We start from the raw sequence: 23707 nt of genomic DNA on the forward strand, positions 1-23707 counted from the left end.
CTCTGGACATGAGCTCCTTATTCCAGCGAATGCTAAGAACCTGGCCCACTTATCTTGAGCTAAATGAGGGTTAGGACTATGATAAGACTGTGTTTATACTATGAGCACATTTAAACGGACGGAAAACGCAACTTATAGACTGCAAACAACTAAACTGACCTTCTTGGACCTCCTTGTATTATTTAGGCTTAATATTTAGTGACCATTATAAATGGGTAATGCAGGCTAGTTAGTGAAGACATTTCAGAACAGTTATAAAAAATAGTCACAAATTTTTCTCACAACTTAATTGAGTAAATAAATAAAAAAAAGGTAGGTAAATAATAAAAAAAATTGTCTATAGTAGTGTATTAGCAAAAATGCCACAGTGCCTCAAAAGCCCCTTTTTTTTCTTTAATAAGATAAAATATCGCAACTTTCTCCACTTACATGTGAGTTTAGTACCTCAGCTATATTTGCAGAGGTAGTAAATTCCTGGTTGAAGTCATTGTTGATATGGAGGGAGAGGGCTCGGATCACATCCTGCTGTTTTTTTCCCTCTCTTCTCTCTCTGAGGCTTTTTAAGCGCTGTGGCGACGAGAGACACACACTCTCAGCAGACGCTGGGTGGGACACCAACAGCTGCCCCGGTTACACAGCCTGCCTAAAACTATTCGGTGAGTTTGTCTAGCATGACTTTCTTCAGCGCTAGCTAGCTTCTCCACACTTTAATCCATCCATCAGTAATAATACATCTTTATACTAGCTATATTTATATGGTATTTGTGATAATAGTCTGGTTTGAGTGACAGTTACCTCAGGGCTGACACCGTTGCTGCCCACCTGCAGTGACGTAGACACGGGGAGAATACCGTCAGCACGACGCGACTCGTCTGAGTGTGTTTTTAGGTCAAAATAAATCGCTTTCAGGTCCATTTTATGAGAAAAGGATAAATAAAAAGTAAACAACAACCGAATACAAGCTGATACTCACTCTCTGTCAACTGTTGAATAACACATTTATCTAAATACATTTGTTGTAGTAATAAATTATTGCTAATATTAATAGCACAGGGGATGCTCATAGATTTGGGGTGCGTCTCCATTACGCACTGCACACTAATACTGTAAGGTGTATAGCTGCAGTATAAATTACTTTATACTGACCGTATTAGTACAGGTTTGGCCGGTTAGTACACTAAATATGAGCATACTAATCTGTTCCGTACTAACAGGAAGTGATTGGGCCAATTTACACCATTACAAGCTCTCCTTCTGCTGTCAACAACGCACTTGATGTCTGCCATTTTTTATTTTTTTTTTTTTAGGAGTAGCTTCTTCTTTTCTGTTTCACATTTCAGTGTGGAATGCTATCCATCGAATCTCCATCCTTAAAAACTAGTGAGCTTTGCTAATTAGTACGCAATTGGGACCCTTCGCACCCTTGCATCTAATGAAGACCATGTTAAAATTGAAGAGCTTAAGCCCACAGTTAAGCCCATAACTGTGAAGTCCACTTATGGATCCAGCAGTTTACAACAACACGTTCATTTAAAGCAATACTACCTTCAGTAAAGTTTGGATATCGCTGCTGTCGAATGAAAAACATGCATCTCCTTTATTTGTCTGTTTTTAGCTTTTCTCCATGGATTGAACTCTGCTCTGTACAGTGTGTCAATAAACAAAACAAAAATTGCTTTTAGAAACTCTTATTTCACATTCAAAGTTAAGTCCCCGTTTTGGAGATACATGTTTTTAATCAGTTCAGCTTAATTGTCATTGTCATGTCAGGCCTGTACAGTACAATCAAATACTGTTAGGCTAAGTCTCCGGTGCAGAATAGGTGGGACATACAATAGAGCTGGGACAGTAACCAAAAACACGAGACAGGAGGCATAAATAATAAATACAAAAATATATAAATACAAATATGTGCACATGTGTACATGAAGGGTGGTTAATTAAGGTCCAAACTGAGTTACTGCGCTAACAGTAAAATGGAATAATTCTTTGGACAGCTGCCATTATAAAATAGGCCTTACACACAAATTCCATGTATCATTGGTGTGGTTTTATAAGCTTCAAACTGTGTATAAACAGCATTTCTGTTTTAGCATTAAAATGATCATCAGGTTATGGACCTAAAAGCTGCCGGTAAGTAAATTAAATCACTACCCAAGCTGCGTATTAGCGTATTCAGACAAGGCCGTTCTGTTGAGATGCCTAAAATGATTAGACAAGAACGACCCTGCTGAAACGAATCCTAACGTTTCACATACTTTTTAAAAGCCTTAAGAAAATGTATAAATTCTAGTGTGTAAAAGTGTCCAGTATGATAATCGGGGTAGTAGATCAGAAAACTGTCTGTGAGAACAAACAATTAGCTTTAACCTCACACCATATTTGACCCTTTTCACACATTTTTAATGACCCCTCGTTCTCCTCCAAAATAACCTCTAGATGAATTTTACTACAGATAAAGTTTCCTACAGCTGCCGCTTCGATTCTTACTTCTTAACCACACTCTGGATGGGCAACGGTGGCCTGAGGAGTGAAAGAGAGCGGGTTAACTAGCTAGTCGGTCACAGCCGGTCCATGTGTGCATTGCATCCAGGTACGTAGCACTCGCATTGGTAGTGTGATAGAGAGCAGTGAAAACAGTCACTAATCACGATCAGAACTGAGGACAAGTCAAGGGTACATCATAACTGACTTGATCAGTAAATTAAACACGGCCAGTATCCAGACAATTCTGAACCAAAAGGATAATCAAGACTAAATCGAGACTGAACTGACACATATCAACTCAGTTCTGTTGATCTAGTTCTGCTTATATTTTAGCTTTATATTTTTATGTATTATACAGTATTTAACTTGCAATTACCATTATTACATTAAATAGACTTTTGTTCAGGACTAGGACTAGTGAGCATATATCAACAAATACTATATTTTGTTGTTTGCAGTATTTTGATAGTATTGGTAAAATACTGTCAAATACTTTTTGGAAAAAATATTACCCCAAACACACTACACCTCTTCCCCCTCCGATTTGGAACTGTGTTGAGATAACTGTGTTATGTTGGGATAAGCTGGAGTGAGCTTTGTGATCCAGAGCTATCCTCCCGACATCATTATCTTACTTCACTAATGCTCTTGTGACTGAATGCTCTCACACCATGTAAAGTCTTCTTACTGAAGGAAAAGTGGGGAGACACACTACTTTTTAATAGCTTTAATGTCAGAAGAAAGGCTGAAGGTGTCTACAAACTTTTGGACACATAGTGTACGTAATTTGGCCTTTTGTTACACTGTGGTATCTTTGATGTACTTTTGCGTTTTCTTAACCTGGAGGACCAAAAATGTCCTTGTGCTGGACCCTGTTGTCCTGACAGTGAAGGTCAGGCAACTGAATACAGTCATTCAGAGCTCATTAGGACATTCTTCAACTCAGGAAAGCTTAGCCAACATCAGGAGCTTATTCTTCCTTAGCAACCCCTATACACCTGGATGTTGTGCTGATACGATGACATCATGGCACTTGGCAGAACAACGAGCTCTCTTCTCTTTTCTGACCCCGCAGAGTGAACTGCATGTCGACATAACGTTGCTTAGAACCATATCTCTCAATTTTCGCTGACTCACATCCTTTTAACCTTTGCATTAACCTTTTAGTGAGTACCTCGGTGGCCTTTGTGCTCGTGGTGGAGACATCAGAGCAAAATATCCCTCACAGAAATATTTGGATCTGGTAAAGTGGTGCAGCCATATAAGGCTTGAACAAGAGAACTGTTTGTGCTCCTGGCCGAAGTGATAGAGAGCTTTTTGGATCACATTTTGTGCAATTAGTCACTGAAAGGCCCTGAAGCAGCTGGATTTCCTCAGTCTCCCATGGCGCTCCGCTATGTCCCGCTAGAGGGAGCGTCTGAGACCATAACATAAGCATCCACCCTCAGCGCTGGAGGTCCTAATTAGGCAATGTGGTGTTGAGGAGAGTCTGTTGTGACATTCTGTCCACTGGGGGCAGCGTTTAGACCATGTCGTCAGCCTCTCTTCCATTATTCTCTCCATTTCTCTCCAGCTGTCTGGACGAGTGCCATATAACTGTCTACTACTGATCAAATAGGACAGTTCACTTTAACATTCTGTAAAATGCAAATTCAGCTCTGGCGGCGGTATGAGAAGGAGAAATGAGCCAAAAAGGAGACGCGTCTTTGACTCTGTCCCTCACTGAAGAGTCTGTCATGCTAATTTGCTGACACACATCTGCTTAGAAATAACAGGCTGTTGCGGTACTTAGCCAGTTACATTCAGTGGACACCCTTTCCACTCCGCGTGCCAGTGTGTGTTAGCAAAAAGAAAGGGTTTGTTGAAAAAAGCTTACCTTTGTAATATATTGTTACATGTAAATATTCCTATTTTTTCCATCTAGTGTTTTATGTAAATCTAATTTGAACAGTTAGTGTTAATTTGCATTTACATTACAATAAATAAAATTATAATAAATACAAACACATTCATGCAGTGAATATAGTGTGCAGAGAGGTCAGGAACTACTTTGTAACAGTTAAATAATATGTTTTTAATTTAAAAAACAAGGTTATTAATATGGTGATTTTGAAGAACGCAGTTAGAAGAACATAGGTTTGGTTTACAGTAAATTAGCAGTGCTACCTGTTCCCGCCCACATCTGATCTGACCTAAAACCCTGACTGCTGGCCCATAAAGCCAGAAATCGACAAGCCCTTCCATACCTACAGGCAATGGTCAAAACATTATCCATTCCAAGTGCCCTTTGAGCTTCAAGTACGACTCAACCTGACCCCCCATCTAGACATTTCTCTGTCCTGACAGCTGATTTGCTCACTGACTTCAAATGAAACCCACTGAAGATCCATCTTTTTAAAGGTTTATGTAATGTATCTAGTATTGTCTGTGTCTTTTGTGTCTAGGTATCCATACTGGCTCATGTATTAAGCAGTATCTAAGCTTAGAGGTTTTTTGGACTAGCCTGTTCACATTAGCTAGGGCTATTTTCTGGGTGGACAACAAAGCACCTGGATACAAGCATCTGCTAATTGCCATAAATGTAAATATAATGTTAATGGTCAGATCACTGTGTGGTCGTGGATGATATTGTTAAACTGAGCAGATGGACTGGTCTAGTGAAAATCAGAGCAAGCCAATGTTTGTTGGGGCTGGATCTCTCCTCTCACTTTTATGGCATGTCTCCCCAGCCTGCCCCTCAGCCTGCCCCAGGCTTCCTGTCTCTCTGTGTGCACTCCCTTTTTACCTCACATTCTTCACAGAGGAGATCACTAACGGCGTAGGCCTCTGCAGATGGGCCCCGGTTTTGTATCAGCTCCACATGGCAGAGCAAGCTCGAAGTCTATTACTTTGATCAGCTTGTCAAAGCAGAGAGGCGCTCAAAGCCTGTCCAGTAGGCCTTCATCTGAGCTCTCCATCAATCAGCTGTTTGAAGATCTGCTCTGAGCACCGTACTGACTGGAGCATCACAAACACACAAAACCACTCCTCTTCAAACAGCCGCAAGTTCATTTTCACCTCTTTGCTTTCTCTGTCTGGTAGTCATGGCCACAGAGATTTGGGACTATTGAGCGGCTTTCCAGTGAACCCTTTGCTAATAACAACTTTGACATGGAGTTTGGAGCTCTGCACTATGCATGGAAGACACTGACAAACACCATTTCTATTCAGAGTGGGTGGAGTGAGAAAATAAACAAAGCTCTCACAGATTTACTGTGTTCTTTTTTTTTTCTTTGAAATTGTGGCAAGTCTTGCTTCACTGAGCTCCACAATGTCTTTGTGGAGCTTAATTCCCTGCTTCAGCCGGACTCAGTGTCTTGGCTGTTTTTGCATTCACACAATCTCCTGAAACACTATTCCCTGTACACCCACATTCTCGGATTGACCTTTTCCTCAAGATTTTTCACACCTAACTATACCAAACCCAAATCCAGGTCTCAGACGGTACTGTGCAAATGTCTTGGGCCTTGTGAGAAAGTCCAGTTTATAAAACTGTTCACCTTGGCATTATGTATTTTTATGCTTGGACCAATTTGTGCAATAACTATAATTAAACATGAATAGGCCTACAATGAATTGTGATTTTATGCCTGTCAACATGTCTCGGGATAACCTACTACCTTCAGTTTCCTTCTATTGCCTAGTTCTGCTACTCAACAGTTCATTGTTCTATAAATGGTCTCCTATAATTTTATATAGCAGTTAATGAAAAAAAAAGCATTAGGATATAATGGGTGTGGAAATGTCAGGGTTAGATTATTCTTGAAGCAGGAGATGGAATTCAACAAATCCACACAGTGACTGAGGTGCTTCAAGGAGAAGAGAAAACAAACTGTGTAGTGGGTAACAACATTGCCCTCTCTGTGGCAGAGTAGGGGTTGACACTCCGGGTGGGCAAACACACCGTACTACACCAATTTTGGGCAAGGCTCCTAACACTTCATTCGTCTACCTGTGTAACATGATTCAACTGCAAGTCACTCTGGATAGGAGTGTCAGCCAAATGCTATAAATGTTAAAATGGTCTGATAAATACCCTTCCCACTTGGCCTTAAGGGCTGGGATGTCTATAATGCAAATATCGCCATTTTGCCTACTATTCAAAACCACCAGTGAACTTACATGCATTCTGACATTGTAGATGTAATGCTGACAGAAGCAAAATAATCCTAAATCTGAAAAAATAGGGTTTCTTTGTTAACCATTTTGCCCTAAAAACCACCTGTCCTTCATGTGAGTTAAAAATATTTTTATACTAAAATCTGATCTAATTATGAAGCAATGTCTCAGGCTTCCAAAAGCATATTTCTCACTATGCCATGTCTTGGGTAGCTTTTATAGGCATTAAACTCTTCAGACCTCTGGTTCCTATAACCACCTCCTATTTGATCAATTCTAACTTGGTTAGTTTCTGTACACATCAAACCACCCTGGATGAGAGTCTCCTACAATATCTTAACCACTGAAATATGTAGATGAGTTGAAAAATCAGTCGAATCCCCCTTTGGGATACAGTACTGTTTGTTGACCTTCAAGGTCAGTGGCACTGGTTAACAGGCCAGAGATGCTTGTGACAGATCCTGTGCAGCGGCTCTCTCTGTGTTGAGGGGGTTAGATAACAGACAAGTGGGGTGATGTTTGTAGATGGTGCCAGTGGGGGTGATCAGGGCTATTTCAGGCCTTCAGAAACCAGCGGGTCTCAGTGGAGGACAGGTGGGATAGCGGAAAGAGCATTCCGCTTCTATTGTCGAACACACTCACAGATAGAGAGGTTCAGTGACCACCATGACTCACTCAGCCCAGTGTCAACATTCCGTTCACAAATGTTATGGACATGGATATAGAAACTGTTTCCAGACATATGTCCAGCTTCATCACACAAATGTTGTGGCATGGCCGCTTTTGTGATTTACTTCAACGATTAGCAATTATAGAAACAGGCGATTGACGCTGTGATGGGTTATTAAATCTGTCGGCCTGCTGGGGAGCACATTGTACACCAGACAAATTCTGAGAGATCGAGAATAGTGTGAATCCAACATTAGTAGGAACACTATTGTGGCACACTTCCACTTATTAACAATTCACTGTGGAATAATCCAGCAACAGACTTCAATATAAAAAGATGTGTGGTATGTTTATAAGGTTTATACTTAAAGTCTTTTGTTATCCTGAGTGCAGTAGAGTTAATAGAGCGTATGGAAAACTCATAAAAGTAGAGAAAAATGCAAAACAGATGATGCCTGTTTACATCTGTGGCTCTAAAGTGTGGTTAGAGGCTCTTTTTCCACCATGACCACTTTTTACATTGTGATTTAGTTTTTCTCTCAGATCTGAAATACTCCTTAAAGAGCCCTTATCACCAAAAACTGCCTTATTAAAAAAAAAAAGAATTACCCTCATTTTATTGAATTGACAAAGCTTATATGTAAGTAAATGTAATATATAATTAATAGTGATGTAACGGGTCACAATCACTGTGACTTTTATTTTGACACAGTGTGTTTGTTTAATTGATATTACTGATTTATATGGAAACACAACTGTTCTTGTGTATTAGTGACACCCATGTCCATATTAGCCTCCCACGCCTCACACTAATACAACTCTGCTCTCCACTCACACATCAGTGTGACGTTGCTGCAGATGTGTGGCTGTGCTTGAGGTGTTGCTTTATGACTCTTGTAATAATTTACTCCTCAGTCTATACAATCCATATATGGACACTAAGCTGCAAAAACAGCCTTCTTTGATGGCACATAAACCAACTCATTAACAAATCCCACCCTATTCAGCTTTCCACAATTCTTCTGCCCATTCATGCTTTTTCTGAATGAGACACAATACAGGACAACCCATCTAAGCAGACCTCATTTATCTTATTTCAGTCTTTATGGTCAAATAACAAACAGACTATTTTATTCTAAGGCATAAAGAGAGGTTGGAAAATGGTCATGTTAAATAGCTTTAGGAACATAAGGCCACACACACCTTGTAAGTGGACCTCACAGAAAATATTACACATTTGAAAAGGTTTTGGGCTTTAATAACACCAGTGTGAATGGGTGAGGTACCTTGCTGTAGGTTAAATGTGTGAATATATTTAAAGGGTTTTTTTTGTGACATTACAAAAACTATGAAACTACATATATGAAAATATTGTATATATGCCGCCAATGGTACATTTGCACCTGCACACTTTAATTTAAAAAGTAAGGATGTTTTCTAGTGTATAGGCCTTGTTGGACATAACCTACATATGTGTGCAGATGGACATTTTTCATTAGTGTTCACAGTAAATACATGATAAATGTCCAATGGGGCTGCAGTGCATTGAGCTGTGTATACTGTTGGTGCCAGCTGACTCTAGCTTAACTCCTTTCAAGGAAATCATTTCCACAAACAGCCAACAAAGCCTTAAAGGAGGACTGGGCATTGAAAAATGAGGTGTCTTCATTTTTGTTCTGTTAATCACAAGCTTATTTTTGAGCAAGTGCAGGAATGTTGGCCACAGTGACTTAAGGCATATTTGGTAACCCACATCACCAGATTTAAAATGTGAAGCATTTTAGCTGAGCTTAAGCCCTTAAGCAGGAACCACTGTAGCCTTCAGACCAGTTCTAAGTACTAAAATAAAGGCTGCTGAAAAATACTGGCAACTGACAGAAGCTACTAAAAAAACAAAACACCCCGTTCAGGCGTCCAATATCAATTTCAAAACACCCTGTCTGTCATGTTCCCTGTTAGTAACCTCAGAACTGTGCAGCTATGGCCCTGTTTCAGCAATTTCTGGTTGGGTCTTCTAACTGTGCATGTGATGTGGAAGCAAAGCAACGTTGTAAATCATTTTGCAAAACAGATGGCATAAACTAAAGGCAAGGACAGTTGACATCCTCATGAAAGGATGAAAAACAGTCAGACAATGCTTTGATTCAGAAGCCAAGACATAAATGCATGAGAGGGCCTAAAGGTGGCTCCACCACTCACTAATCATTCTCCAAAAATAACTAGAAGAGACCTTTTGATTAATGATACACACATTAAAAGAATAGTTCGCCGAAATATCGAATTTGCTTCTTTAGTTTAGAACAGGAGATAGCGAACCAGGCTAATGTGGCTATCAAACACTGGACTTAGGCCGTGGCTTAAGCTTCAGCTTAAGGCAGGAAGGCACCCAGTCAAGTCAAGCAATATCACATCATAGCCGCCTTAAAACATTTTACACAGCTAAATGCTAACAGCTCGCAGTGGGCCTTCCTAATTTGGCTACAGAAACCTTCATCACAACACTGCTTTCTAAGGCACTGACTTATGAGACAGTATAGGCAGCAAAGCATTCAAGCAACTAATTTCAGTTTCGGACACAGTCTTGACTTTGATCAATCTCATCTCCATAAATACACGCCCAAGATTGTCTGAACAGAACACATCCAGGTGTTTAGAACACTGTATTTCGGACTTACATTTGCTAATTCGTTCCAGTTTTAGCTTAAATGTAAAAGTTTTTGTTTTTTGAAGCAAATAATGAGCAAAAATGAAGAAATGATTCTGGCGTGTATTCACAGAGATGAAGTGGGCGACAATCTAAATCCAGTGTTTGTTAGCAGTACTAGCCTAGCATCTCCCATTGTGAACTTAAGAAGCACATCATCATTTACACAACATGTCTTGGCAGATCTAAAGCATCTGTGGTAAATAATAAATCATATTAACTTATTCTCTTGCCAAAATATTCCACAGTATATAAACATATTTATTCTATTTATCGTAGAGCAAAGTCACTTGTAAGCAACCAAACCATCAGTAATGTCAACTTTCTCAAGTAGTGTAAGCACATCTAAACAGTTCTGCCCGATTAAAGAAACATAGCTTTGACAATAGCCTCTGACTCATGCTCAATAATTACTGCATCACTCATCCCTCTGATCCAGTTCAGCCTAGCCCACAAATGTCAAACCTACAAATGTCAAGAAGATGCTTCCCTGTATCTAGATCCCAACTCGGACCTGCTGGAATTCCTCTATTCTTTACTCTGATGTCACAACCAAGGAATTCGGTCTCTAATCCGCTGTACCCCCCACACTCTTTCAGAGCATACCCTAACATGGTTTGAGCAGATGGTACTTTGGCTATGATAAAGGCTAGTGCATGCTAGGGTGTTTGGTGGTAGTGTTGGGGGGTTACGGGGGCAGGGACAGTGGACTATCTGGGCTAATTAGGGGAGGGTGTGGTTTTGAAGGTGTATATATAATGTATTCTCTGAAGGTTGAAGTGAAGTACCTTGCTACACTGTGGATACTTTTCGTTTGCTCCCTACATCTGTCTTCTTGATTCAGGATCTTCTATCCTAGAAACCAAGCATGACCTTCTACAGGCACTCAGGTAAAGACGCAGGAGATGGCTTGGTTTGGGGACCATTGTGCGAGGACATTTTTGTATCTTGTGCTTGTGGACCTTCGCTGTTCATGCTGAAATTATGAAAAAAATCATCTCATTAGATGATTCCCACATTCACGGTGGCATTGTGCTGTAGGTGCATATTTGTAGGGGCAACGCTGTTGGTGTAATTTCAAACATTTAGCATGTAGCCAGACATGCTAGGCTGTGGTTTTCAGAGATGAGAACTAACCTGTTTACTTGTGGGCCCCGTCTGGAGAGCCCCAAGACGATTTGCATGGAAAGCTCTTATAAAAGTAAAAAAGGAAAAGGAAGTTCAATGATTATGCAGCAGCTGTTCTAGGCCTCATATAATAATTCTGGTATGAATATTTTATAGAGAAGCATCACATAAAAATTGCATAACAGGTTTCAGTGATTCCATTTAAGGGCCTCGGGCTGATGATTGTTATGGAATATCACTATAATTTAAATAAGTGCAACTAATGCAAATTATTGCTGTTACTCCTCATTCTCTTTTCTCATCACATTCTCATATATGGTTAGTAAAATGTTTACAATAGAAAGGACTAATAAAGGCTATATAAACATCACCTTCGTCAGGTACACGTTTGAATACCACTTGGAAAGATAATAATATAGGTTTTCAGCTTGGCAGAGAACACTGGAGTTCATGCAAATGAAACAAGGACATGAAATCTGATCTCAGTTTGGAAATATTTTGATTTTTAACCAAATGAACATGAAAGAAATGGATGTTCACAGTCTTAATCTCTTTGCTGCACATGCTAGCATTCTAAAGGACTAAATAATATTAGAAGCTAAACTAGTAAGTACCTATATGGGAGTTGTCTTACCACCAGGGGAACTTCAAGCTATAGGGTAAGGTTCTCTAAAGCTCACAAGTGGTACTTTGTGACCGAATCTGGATTGCGGTGATTCCACACATCGTAATTGCATTTAAAGAGTTGTACAGCAGTGCAAGGGTAAGCCATGGCTGCTTAAAATACAGATTATTTTAAACCTTATATAAAAGCTAAAACTGCTTTATAGAAGCATAAAAAACTTTTCTAACTTTTATTATTTAGTAATATTTGCAATAAATATAATATTCAATTTTATTTTATATTTGAATGTAAGAGGATACGAGTTTTTTTTGCGCAGCGTTGATTATATACATCGAATTCAGTTAGTGTAAAAGATCAAAAGTATGTACTAACTATTTCACCGCACCTTTAACTACTAGGCCTTGGTGACTCAGTTGACTCTTGTGTAGACCTTTACACAGGACATGTCATGCCCACTGGGACAACAACGGGTCTGGCAGTGCACAGCAAAAGGATTATACAGGAGCAGCTGTGTGATGGACAGTACTCAAAAGGCTTAGTACCCAAGTTATAGAGATGGTCAAATGCACTATTGGCGCTTGACATGAAGATATGAACTGGGGAAGGATACCCTGGTGAAATTCCTTGGCAAAACAGAAGCGGTGAGGTAAAAATAGAAGGCCTTCAGTCTGTTGTGGATCAAGCTATAAGAGAGTGTTCTTTAATGAAGGTTTACTTCACAGTTTGGTGAAAGACAACTGATCCAAGGTGTCAGTCTGTTAATTGCCATGCTTAGTAGTTTGTCTGAGCGGAGAAATTACCAAGCTGTGCGGAATTGACAAATCCTGCCATTTGCTATTGCGTTTCCTGTATCTCCTTCCTCTTGACAGATTTTGAGAGTGAGATTAAGGCCTTTTATGTACAGTTCCCAAGGCAAATGATACTTATCATTTAAAGTACATCCCAAGGGGACTGACTGGATGATTTCTGGAAGGTTCACAGATTCTTCTTGTTATTTTCTGAGAGAAAATGTTAAATCCACCATTAAACTTTAACATTTTGACTAATTTCCAACCTTCCGACAAGTAAGGCTTCTCTTTCGTCTGGCCTGGATGATTTAAGTTCTCAACCTTCTGGAGGAACCACTTCCACTGCGGTTCCACCAGAAACTAAGGACTAAATGTCGTACTCTGTGACCAGTAAATGAGCACCATGCATACAAAAGCTGGCTTCTTGTGTTGTGGCCTTATCAACTCTACAAGTAAGACTCCTTCTTTGTTTGGCCCAGTCTTCTGGAGGAACCACTCCTACTGAAGTTCTACCAGAAACCAAGGACTAAATGTTGCAGAAGCATGATGGTATCGTTTTGATACCACCATTGGAATGTTAATGTGTGGAATTATGTTTACATAGCAGCTGATGGTGGGCTGTCGACAGAGGAAAAAGCCAACTGGCAGAATGAATCTGTCCTTCTAAAAATACAAAGGTCTGCTGTCAACAGCCAGAAAGCACAGTGCTGGCCTCTGGCACGAACAGGCATGGGTGTGAAGGTTTGGGTTGGAAGCCATGATTGCAGGAGATTGGGTAGTAGGTTCTTTACACACACATACACACTTCCCTTAGCTGTTTGGCATGCCGTTGCTAGGCTGTGTGTGATTACCACTGACACCGAGGGACCGTGGCTATGGACACAGCCATTCCAATCTGCCCAGTTTTGTCTTTCAGCCTGAAGGGCATGGCTTTAAGCGTACCACTGAGTCTCCAAAACAGACACACAGCAGCCGTGTGTGTTGTATGTTGTCTGACACTAGTCAAACGCTGCTGCAGCGAGTTTTAGCCGAGGCTAATACAAGTGTAGTGTGGGGCCACATCTGGAATCATTTAGGGCTGCATTGCTGAGGTGTTAGAAAAATGATGTGAACAACAGGACGCTTCCACTGTGAGATTCATTAAACATTATGAAGTGATTTAAACGAAAAACAGCTCTCTAGTCAGGCCGATCTTTTATCTGTAAACTATGTTGCCCTCTTGTGGTCAAACTTATGGTGGCAGCACAAGCCAGTGTTTCCAATGGACTTAAGTAATTGTATATAGCAGTGGCCTAAACACTAGCCTAAAACACTAATTAGGGGTGGGAAAGTACAGAGAATATTTAGGTGAAGGTATGATTTTACAATATTTCATCTTACAGTGTTAGCAGTAGTGCTCAGCGGTTAGAGCTCTGGGCTATTGATGACAGGGTTGTGGGTTTGATACAAGCTGCCACTTTTGGGCCCTTGAGCAAGGCCCTTCACCCTCTCTGCTCCCCAGACGCTGCAGCAATGGCTGCCCACCACTCTGGGCATGTGTGCTTACAGTCACTGTGTTTGTGTTTGGGTATTAAAAGCAGAAGCCAAATTCCATCTGTGTCTGACACAAATGGTGAATCTGGTGAACTTAGAAACCTATGAAACCAACAATGTACCCGAGTGACAGTAAATAGTAAATATTGTAGGAACTTGTAGGAAAATTGTTGGATATTTAATGAATTTTCACAGCATTCACTTAAAACAATTTTACATTAAAATTAAAAATCAGTTTTGCTCCACTGACCTGTAACAGGCACACCTGGCATCTCTGGCATTCTGGGCTCAACACTACCGCGCTATGTAACTTTAGAGGAGCGAGCACATGGCCACTCTCGAGAACTGGGTAAAGCGTAACTAGAGTCAAGTGAAATATTTGTAAAATCCTGCATTATTACTCTAACTTGTCAGTCAAGGAAGTCAACAAAAGCATGTCTAGAACTGTCCATAGGGAGACGCCTGTAGCGCACATATGTACTGAAGTGGGGTAACAGTGAATTACACTCCACGACTGTAGGGGGAGCCCAAGAGCAAAAATCCCTATTCTTCAGTCATGATGATTCCACACCGTTTAACTTTGTTTGGATGTTTTTATAAAAGCAATACACTTAAAAGAAAAGTTATTAAAGGTCTATTGTAATGGTAATTCTTTTTTTCTTAAAAATGTAATTTGATAAAAGTATTACATTTAAACAAGTAGAGTAGAGAATAGTACAGAAGAGTACAGTACACCTCAACCAGTTTGAAGCTTTTTAGTATTTTATTATTTACCAGCATGTAGTATTGAATAAGCAGTGAACTTTCTACACACTATTAATAAAAAAGGTCACTGCAAAGGTATTTTTTCTATATTGCTGAGGTCTATCAAATCCTGTGCCTGTCTTAAAGGTGTGTGATGTTCACTTTCTTTGTGGAAAGGGGAATATTTGCTTCTTTATAACTTTGCATAACAGAGAAGTCAAATAGAAGACCTGAAGACAAGACGTCTTGTCTATATCAAAAACATGCTAATTATAAGTACAGTACTTTTTCAGGTGTGAGGATGTCAATAGCAGCATGTCAATAGATATTGCTATAACACCACTACCAGCAAGTGAGCTATCACACCATTTGGGAGACTGGGGTTCGATTTCCAGTCTGACTGTACTGCGCTACACAAATGAGAGTCCTTGGGCAAGACTCCTAACATTGGCCCTCCCCTGTAATATGACTAACCTTGCAAGTTGCTCTGGATAATAGTGGCAGCTAAATGCCATAAATGTAAAAGTGATGTGTGTGACTGTGTTCCAGGTCCGCGCAGCTACCTCAGCTCCACCATGACAGACCGCTTCGACTGCTTCTACTGCAGAGACAACCTGCAGGGTAAGAAGTACGTCAAGAAGGACGACAAGCACGTGTGCGTGCGCTGCTTCGACAAGCTGTGCGCCAATACCTGTGCTGAATGCCGTCGACCAATCGGCGTTGATGCGAAGGTGACAATGTTGCTTTTTTCTTTCATAAATTTGGGGTCCTGTTGCTTTCGAAAAGCTGTGGCTGGCTGGCTGGCTGGCTTCCTGTGACTCAGGTCTTCTGTTGCTGGTAGCATCATGAAATAGGGAGATTGATCCCCATGGGATGACACAGCCATTCGTGGCCAGAAGTCCAGGAGTCCAGGAAAGCATAATTGGCCTTGTGGGTGGAATGACCTTCCCTCTCTCTGCAACAGAGCTGGCAGCACAATGAAATAGGGGGTGTCCTAGCTAGAGGATGGGAATATGAAATTAATTGGGGAGAAGACTCCAAAGGGGTGCAGCTGTCTAAGCGTTGCCCCATCATTGGGAGTTTGCTTCTTGGTGATGCTACAGCCATCCGTGGCCGGGAGTCCAGGGGAGCATAACTGGCCTCGCTCTTTCTGGGTATGTGATGGTAGGAGGAATATGAATAAAATTAATAAACAATCTCAGTAAAAATGTGGAAAAATACAAAAACAAATTTAAAATGAATTTAAAAAGTGGATATTAATCAGCTATTAATTGTCAGGCTTGGCAGGTGTGTTCAAACGGGGAAATCAGCAAACTCTGCTGGACTCCGGCCCTCGTTTCCCCATGCCTCATGTATGTACATCAGTAGCACATTCTGTTGGGATAAACCCTTTATTCTCCCTCTCCCTTTTTTTCAGGAGCTGACCCATAAAAACCGCCACTGGCATGAGGACTGCTTCCGCTGTGCCAAGTGCTACAAGCCGCTGGCCAATGAGCCTTTCGCAGCTAGAGATGATGGCAAGGTCATGTGTGGGAAATGTGGTGCCCGCGAGGACTCGGCCCGCTGTCAGGGCTGCTACAAAGTCATCATGCCGGGTGAGTCAGTATCCCACTCATGATCAGGGAACACTGTGCCACAGTCAAAGAACACTTACTCCAAGCCAGAGCACTGTTCTGCATATTCAGTGCAGTCATTTACTCCAACTATGGTGTTTTCATAAAGGTGTTCTGATCAGCTGAACATGTAATAATTAGTGATGAAAATATGATCACAAAAATCTCAATTTTTAAATAATTTCAGTTGTTTTGGTAAAAAAAATAAAATAATTACTATGATATGCCAAGCTTTTCCCATGTAAAAATGGATATGCTATTTTGGCCAAAGAAACCGGAGTACATACTTTACTGAAAATTACTCATTTTGCACATTCCAACATTAAGAACTATATTTATTATTATTATACTCACACCCCATCCACCTCAGGAGTTACACCCCTCCATACTGTTGGAATTCTAGAACTGAATGGTGTCCAATCTTCACCTACTTCTACCGTTTCATGTGGTTTTGGACACAGATCTGTCTGGAGCATTAGTTTGGTGTATTGTCTGCAGTCAGACATATGTGGGGTCATATTCAGAACAAGGCTACTTCAAAGATTAAACACGATGTTGCCTGGCTGCTAGTGAATAACAGCTTGCAGGGAGCAGTTGCCATGGTCTCATGAAGGGAAACTGTTGTCTGCTTCTTTTTTTTTTTTTAGCAGCACTTGTCTTTTTGGATGAAGTGTTATTTTAATAAGCGCTCTTGGTTATTCTGTGTTCTTTCTTCAGGGGATAAGAACGTGGAGTATAAGCACAAGGTTTGGCATGAGAATTGCTTCACCTGCTTTGAGTGCAAGCAGCCAATTGGTTCTCTGAGCTTCCTGACCAAGGGTGATGATTTCTACTGCACCCCGTGCCATGAGAAGAAGTTCGCCAAGAACTGTGCCCGCTGCAAGGAGGTGAATAGAACCTAAAACCCAGTGGTATCAGGAACACCAGCTGCATTAGCAGTGCTCCCTAATTACACCCGTTATAGGTTTCTAGGACTTCTAGAAAGAAAGAGATAAAGGTGAAAGGCAAGAGCTAAAAGAGAAGGATGAAGAGCAGTGGTCCTAACATCACAGGCTTGTACTGAGAAGTATATGGAGTGTTGGAGATGTGAAATGTAAAATAGTAAGTGGGGTTAATCAGATTTTCTCTTGTCTACAGCCCATCACCTCTAATGGGATCAACTATCAGGATAAGCCGTGGCACTCCGAATGCTTTGTGTGCCAGACCTGCAAGAAGCCACTGGCTGGTGCTCGCTTCACTGCTCATGAGGACCAGTTCTTCTGTGTGGACTGCTACAAGACTTCTGTGGCCAAGAAATGCTCTGGATGTCAGAATCCCATCACAGGTAAATATGTGAAATTTGATGTGTTCTAGATTTCCTATTTTGGAGGGCAAAAAGCAATGGGTCTCATTCATCAAGTGGTCTTACAAAGGCGATTCTTTTTGAAACCCACTTTTTTAAATCCACACAATTTTCACAAATATTAACATTCACCAAATGTTTTTTTGAATTATTATTTTGGAATTTAAGACAATTCTTAAGTTATTGGTGAATAAAGCCCAGTGTTTTTTGGCTGGGCTGTGGGGCCATACAGACAAAACATTTAAAATCAAAGTTTAAAATGTTAAAAAATATATTTGACATAATATTTTTTGTTGCTAAAAGACATTTAGCTTTGGCTGTTACCATACACATACGTTTACACTAAAATAATGCTTAAGAATGGTTCTATGAATGTGAAGAACTCCCTTAAATGCCAAAATCACTTGATGTAAAGACATCTTTATGTAACCAAAAATTATAGAACCAAGAATGGCAACTTTATTTTAGGAGTATAAAGACATACATGTCTTTAAAGGGTGCCTGGGCATGGGATATTTTTTTCATAGTAAAACAAACAAACAGGGTAGACCCGCTCCGTATGCACACACACACACTCAAAATTCTCTGATCTTTCAGGATTTGGCAGAGGGACCAACGTGGTGAACTACGAGAACAACACCTGGCATGAGTACTGCTTCAACTGCAAGAAGTGCTCTCTGTCCCTGGCCCACAAGCGCTTCGTCATGAACGGAGAGCACATCTACTGCACTGACTGTGCCAAAAAGCTGTGAGGGCTAAAAATGATTTCCACACCAATTTCAGTTTGGAAGAAATGTTTGGCCTCTGACGTCATCGTGTGCTTGTTAGCTATTGTTCTGTTTCTTCAAAGACAGGTTAAGTAGACATATCAAATACAAGAACATCAATGAGCCAAGTGCTAGAAATGAGTTAATGCCATTGCTTTAAGCATCTTTATAACCATAAAATAGCGAGTGGTGTGTAACTTGAGTGGTGAATACACTTTTACAGTCAGTTATCAGCAACTAATCTGCAAGAGATGGGTGCTTCTGGTGGCCAGCTATTCGAAAAGAGAAACTAGCTTTACATTTTAAAATGTGTGAAATCATACCAAGCCAGGCTTTACAGGAAGTTTTCTTGTTCTGATTTTCTTTTTAGAGTAAACAGTTTCATGCAGCTTTGTGAAAATGTACTGAAATGTATGCGCTTGTTTTCGGCATTGAATTATGGCATTGTGTGGCTTACATTTAACATGGAAACCTTGGCATGTCAATACAAACTGTATCCACAGCATTTTGAGTGGCTGAATTAAACAAACAATAAATTTAAAATCTTTAACTAAATATATGTTTCAAATGTTTTGAAAATGTTTGAAATTACGAGAATTTTATTAAATCAGGAAGTCATGACTTTGCGCCAAACGGCATTTATTTCTTTTATCTTGCAAAACTTTATTTTAACAGGTCATACCTTTTTTTTTTTCTCTCCACCAATACATTTTGAACGTATTTACAAGTATAAGTTGTAGTCAGGGCCATTTCAACATGTCAAGAAAACAAAACAGGAAAAAGAACAATTAGATCCTTTTCAGGGCCTTGGTCAAGTAAATGATTGTCTGGCCAAAGTAAGCACATGTAACATGTTTAGTTATTAATATATGAAAATAAATATATCGCCTACTCTGAATCTAAGGCACCATTCTATTCTACCGGCGTTAGGAGTACTAGAAGCTAGAGAACAGCTCTGCGGCCGGAAAACTCGAAGGGTTTCCAAGGTCCTGTAAAAAGAAGCAGCAACTGCACTGTCGTGACCCTGTCTGAAAGAGCCTACGCTGACTTACCACGAAAGCAGCACACGAGCAACCACACTGGCAAGCACTTAGGGGCGTTTAATGTTTTTGCAAGCTAACTTGTGTTAAGGAGTGGTTGCAGAAAAGCCAAAATGGAGAAGATAGGATTAATGACCCGTCTCCTTTACATAATAAGCACATACACTCCTCTCATTGTATATGCTGGTCTTTTCCTGCCTGAGTGTCAAGCTGTACCACTGAAATCCTCAGAGACAGTGTTTTGGCCACCACCTGAAAGCTTTACACAGTGCTAGTGTCTCTTGTCCTTAACAAAGCAGTGGACAGTGGATTAAAACAAATAGAATATAATGAGCTCTTACACCCTTAGCTCTGGAGTAAGTGGTCCCTGCCTAGATTGGAAACTATGATCCCATGAAAGGAAGGATGCTAATTAGTCTGTTATTTAGTGAATTCCTTGTGCTCAGTGGCCTCAAACACTCAAGAGTTACCTATGACATGATAAACAATGCATACGCAATGTCCACTGGCCTACTGGACCCATAACCTTCACTATTGGACATACTGAGCACTACAAGAAAGGGCACGATCCGACGGACAAAAGTTCTAACGTTAATTTTTATATCTTAAAGACTAGTCCTGAGGAAAACCCTCCATGTGCATCCCTGGTAAACTCACTGCCAGGATTCTCCAACAAGGTCTATATGCTTCACTTTTGTAATCACTACAAGCCACAATCTCGTTCACGTCAACCTTACAGCTGCAAGAAAGCATTATAGACCAAACACAACTTGCAGATGCCCTCCAGCAACATACGGGTTTCTCATTTGTTTCTTTCCACGGACATAAAAAAAAAAAAAAAAAAAAAAAAAGACAAGGGCAAGTAGTGTCAGGTGGAGACTGCGAATGTTCTGACCACATCTATGGAATCCTTTTTAGTAACAGCCCTGAGTCCTGTGGGGAAAGTTTCAAGTCTACTGGGACCAAACTGAACCGTGTACCGGATGAAGACAATCCAAACACTTCCCTTTCCCTCCAATCCCCCAGCTCAATGTAGCGTAACAGCCTAATACTGATTATGTACATAATACTTACAGGAGTAGGAATGTTTTTAAATATATCCCAATATATAGAGACTTTCTGTAGCCCTGTTGTAAAGTAATTCAAACAGACTTCTTAAGACAATGTAATAAAAGTGGCAGGACTGGACCACTGGATGGATGGAGGAGGAGGAGGAGGAAATAAAATGCAAGAGGAAGAGAAAAGCAAAGACATGGTATGAAACGGTACTCTCCAAAACATATCAGGAACTAATGGAACTGTTTTGACCCTGAGGGGAACTAAAGGCCTTCAAGAACATCATTCAAGCTTGGAAAAATGGAACATTGATCCCCTTCCGTTAAACCTTGAGGGGAACAAACAAATCCACCCACACAGCTCTCATCTAAATGTGCAATTACCAAAAAGAGGTTAGAGTAATTCTTCTGTGTGCTAGAATTCTTTGTAGTATAGATCCATGCTGACATCCAAAGTTAAGTTGTACTGTAGTTTCAGGATGCACTTAAATTAGGCTTTATATGAGTAACTAACCGTGTTCACGCTTATGTACAGGTAGAAGAAAACATCAGCAGAAAACGTAGGGCAACAACTATAAACCCGAAACTTACAACAACATTAAAAACTTCAACTGGTCACAAGTGCTCACAAGATTATTTGCCTTTATCTCCTTCTTTCTTTAAAGCCCAAAGGAATTGGCAAACAATTGTAGCCGAGCTTGAAATTTCAGCCGTGGCTTAAAGCAGCCTCCCACTTGTCAGACAAGACCTTTTAATCTGAAATATCTTGACCGGGATTTGCTATCTACATACTTTATACAAGGAATGCTTCACAGCGGCAGAGAGGGTGCATGTTGGGCCAGGTCTTCACGTTAGATTCTGCAGAAGCTGGAAAACTACTTGAGCTACTTGAAGAGTGGTGAAGCTCTAAGGAAAAAAGTCTGGCGAGGTCAAAAACCATGGGCTTAATTCTAGGAGAGATTCTAATTTCGCTCACATTCTTACACACAGACATGAGGAACGTGTCAGACGTCTGGAACACGCCTTTAGTTTTTGACTTCAGCAGCTTTACTTCACATTGATTACTGGTTACTGCTTGGATCGATGGACCGTGGACCATTCACAATTTTGAGTTTAAAGCTCATTTACATTCACAAACTCAATGACTGAGTCAGTGAAGTCATGAATGGCAAATTTGTGAAATTAACCAAAAGCAAAAAACAATCATAAAATGAATGATGAATAAATTACAAGAGTTGCCCCACATTAAAAAAAGACATTAATTATTAATGACAAGGAACAAAACAAAATAGTCATAAAAAACTGACAAGACAGAAACAATGCGAAGAACAGGAGACAGAAAATGACACATAAGCACAATGAAAGAATACATATTCCCTGAAGCATTTTTCATATTTTCTGTTTTCTTTTTTTTTTGGGTTTGTTTTTTTTGTTCCACCTTTATCTCAGAGGTGAAGAAGCCTTTCTCCGTGGCTCTGAGCTTCTCTGCTTGTCTAGATGAGGCTGAGTACAAGGGACTTTGGTGCTCAACTGGACATGCGTCATGGAGTGCAATTAGCAACCGGACCTCGGGCAAGGATGTCAACTCACATCTCTGGAGTGTAGGGAAAGGGTAGAACAGAAAGAATACAGGGGGAGTAGGGAGAGGAGCAAGACATAAAGTGAGACATAAAAAGGGGTCAATTTGAAATTAGTATAGTATACACATCTATAGATGATGAACTTCATTATCAGAAAGTAAACAAAAAGCCAATATAGTTACGTTTGCCCCTTAACCCAAGTAAAGTTGATTAGATATGTTTGGTGTATAATAACTGCATACCCAAATCATAATAGACTTCTAATCCTACCACTATGAGTTGTTAAGTAAATTTAAATACTTTTGCTTTTGTGGTTTCAGATACTGCACCCTCTTGGCAAAAGTTATTTTTATTTATTTAATGTGGCAGCTCTTTGTGGTGCTATATAGTGGGCAGCCAAAAATCTATTTAAGTACTCAAACAGTCTTGGAGTCAAAGTTCTACATACATTGGCACTCAAAATTATTCAACCCCCATTATAAAATTAGGCTAATTATGTACAAAAGGTACAAACTTTCAGGTGTTTGGTTTACTGCAATCAAACAAGAACAATTCAATTAGCTCATAACTACTAATTAAACAAGTGCTTTCTTTAAATTCAACACAAAATACCACTTTTAATGACGACTGATGGGTGATCTGACGATGCCCTTAATGACCATCGTCAGATCACCCATCTGCCATTATGACAAACTTCAATGAGCAGCGTTCCTAAGGAATCTTAGCCCATTCCTCATAGGGAGTGCTGTCCAGTTCACTAATATTCTTGGGTTTGTGTGCTGCTACCGTTTTCTTTAAATGCCACCAAAGATTTTCCATGGGGTTCAAGTCAAGCGATTGTGACGACTACTTCAGAATCTTCCAGGACTTCTTCTAAAACCAAGCGTTGGTGCACTTTGAAGTATGCTTGGAATCATTGTCCTGTTGGAAGGTCTAATAATGCCCTAGCTTCAGCTTCTTAGAATTTGCTGACTATTGGTTGAATCAATCTTGCCCTGCAGGTTTCCAGTGCTAGAGGAAGGAAAACAGCCCCAGAGCATCTTGGAGTCATGCTTCACTGTAGACAGGGTATTATTATAGTTTCACCCCCCCCCCCCCCATCAAGACATACGGTTGATCCACAGGCCAGAAAAGCTTGTTTTGTTTCATTGCTCTACAGACGTTTTGGGATTTTGTTATGGGAAGTTATAATTTTGAGTGCTACTGTACAACCGCATCATTTACTAAATAACCCTTGAAGAACCCATTTTAAGCATGTATGAGACTGCATGTATGAAATACTGTTATCTACAAAAGAGGACAAAAGTACAGACAAATTTAGGTTGAAACAACTGATTTTAGTTAAGCAATGACATCACTGGTTAATTAGCATTGCAGATCCACTGTAAAACTAAAGAAACAAACTCAGAACACCAAAACATATCTTAGCTGATCGAGTTCATTTGTGGTAGGAAAAGGAAAAACACAATACAAA

The 23707-nt window shown here is 40.2% G+C and overlaps 2 protein-coding genes across 11 annotated transcripts in view; one reads left to right on the forward strand and one right to left on the reverse strand.

Annotated features, from left to right (window-relative positions):
* Positions 1-562: 562 nt before the first annotated feature.
* fhl1a (four and a half LIM domains 1a) lies at positions 563-19179 on the forward strand. Its single transcript, XM_072664130.1, has 6 exons — positions 563-656; positions 15386-15567; positions 16254-16431; positions 17167-17336; positions 17587-17773; positions 18389-19179. The coding sequence occupies exons 2-6, from the start codon at positions 15412-15414 to the stop codon at positions 18541-18543; spliced, it is 846 nt and encodes a 281-aa protein (XP_072520231.1). The 5' UTR covers positions 563-656; positions 15386-15411; the 3' UTR covers positions 18544-19179.
* Positions 19177-23707, reverse strand: part of map7d3 (MAP7 domain containing 3) — a 36577-nt gene continuing 32046 nt past the window's right edge. For all 10 annotated transcript variants that reach the window (XM_072664129.1, XM_072664126.1, XM_072664122.1 and 7 more), the window contains one exon: positions 19177-22247. In XM_072664129.1, coding sequence (XP_072520230.1) covers positions 22240-22247 — 8 coding nt within the window. In that variant the 3' untranslated portion in view covers positions 19177-22239. The remainder of the gene's footprint in view (positions 22248-23707) is intronic.

The sequence above is a fragment of the Salminus brasiliensis genome, chromosome 19, assembly GCF_030463535.1.
Source record: "Salminus brasiliensis chromosome 19, fSalBra1.hap2, whole genome shotgun sequence".
NCBI classification, from domain to species: Eukaryota; Metazoa; Chordata; class Actinopteri; order Characiformes; family Bryconidae; genus Salminus; species Salminus brasiliensis.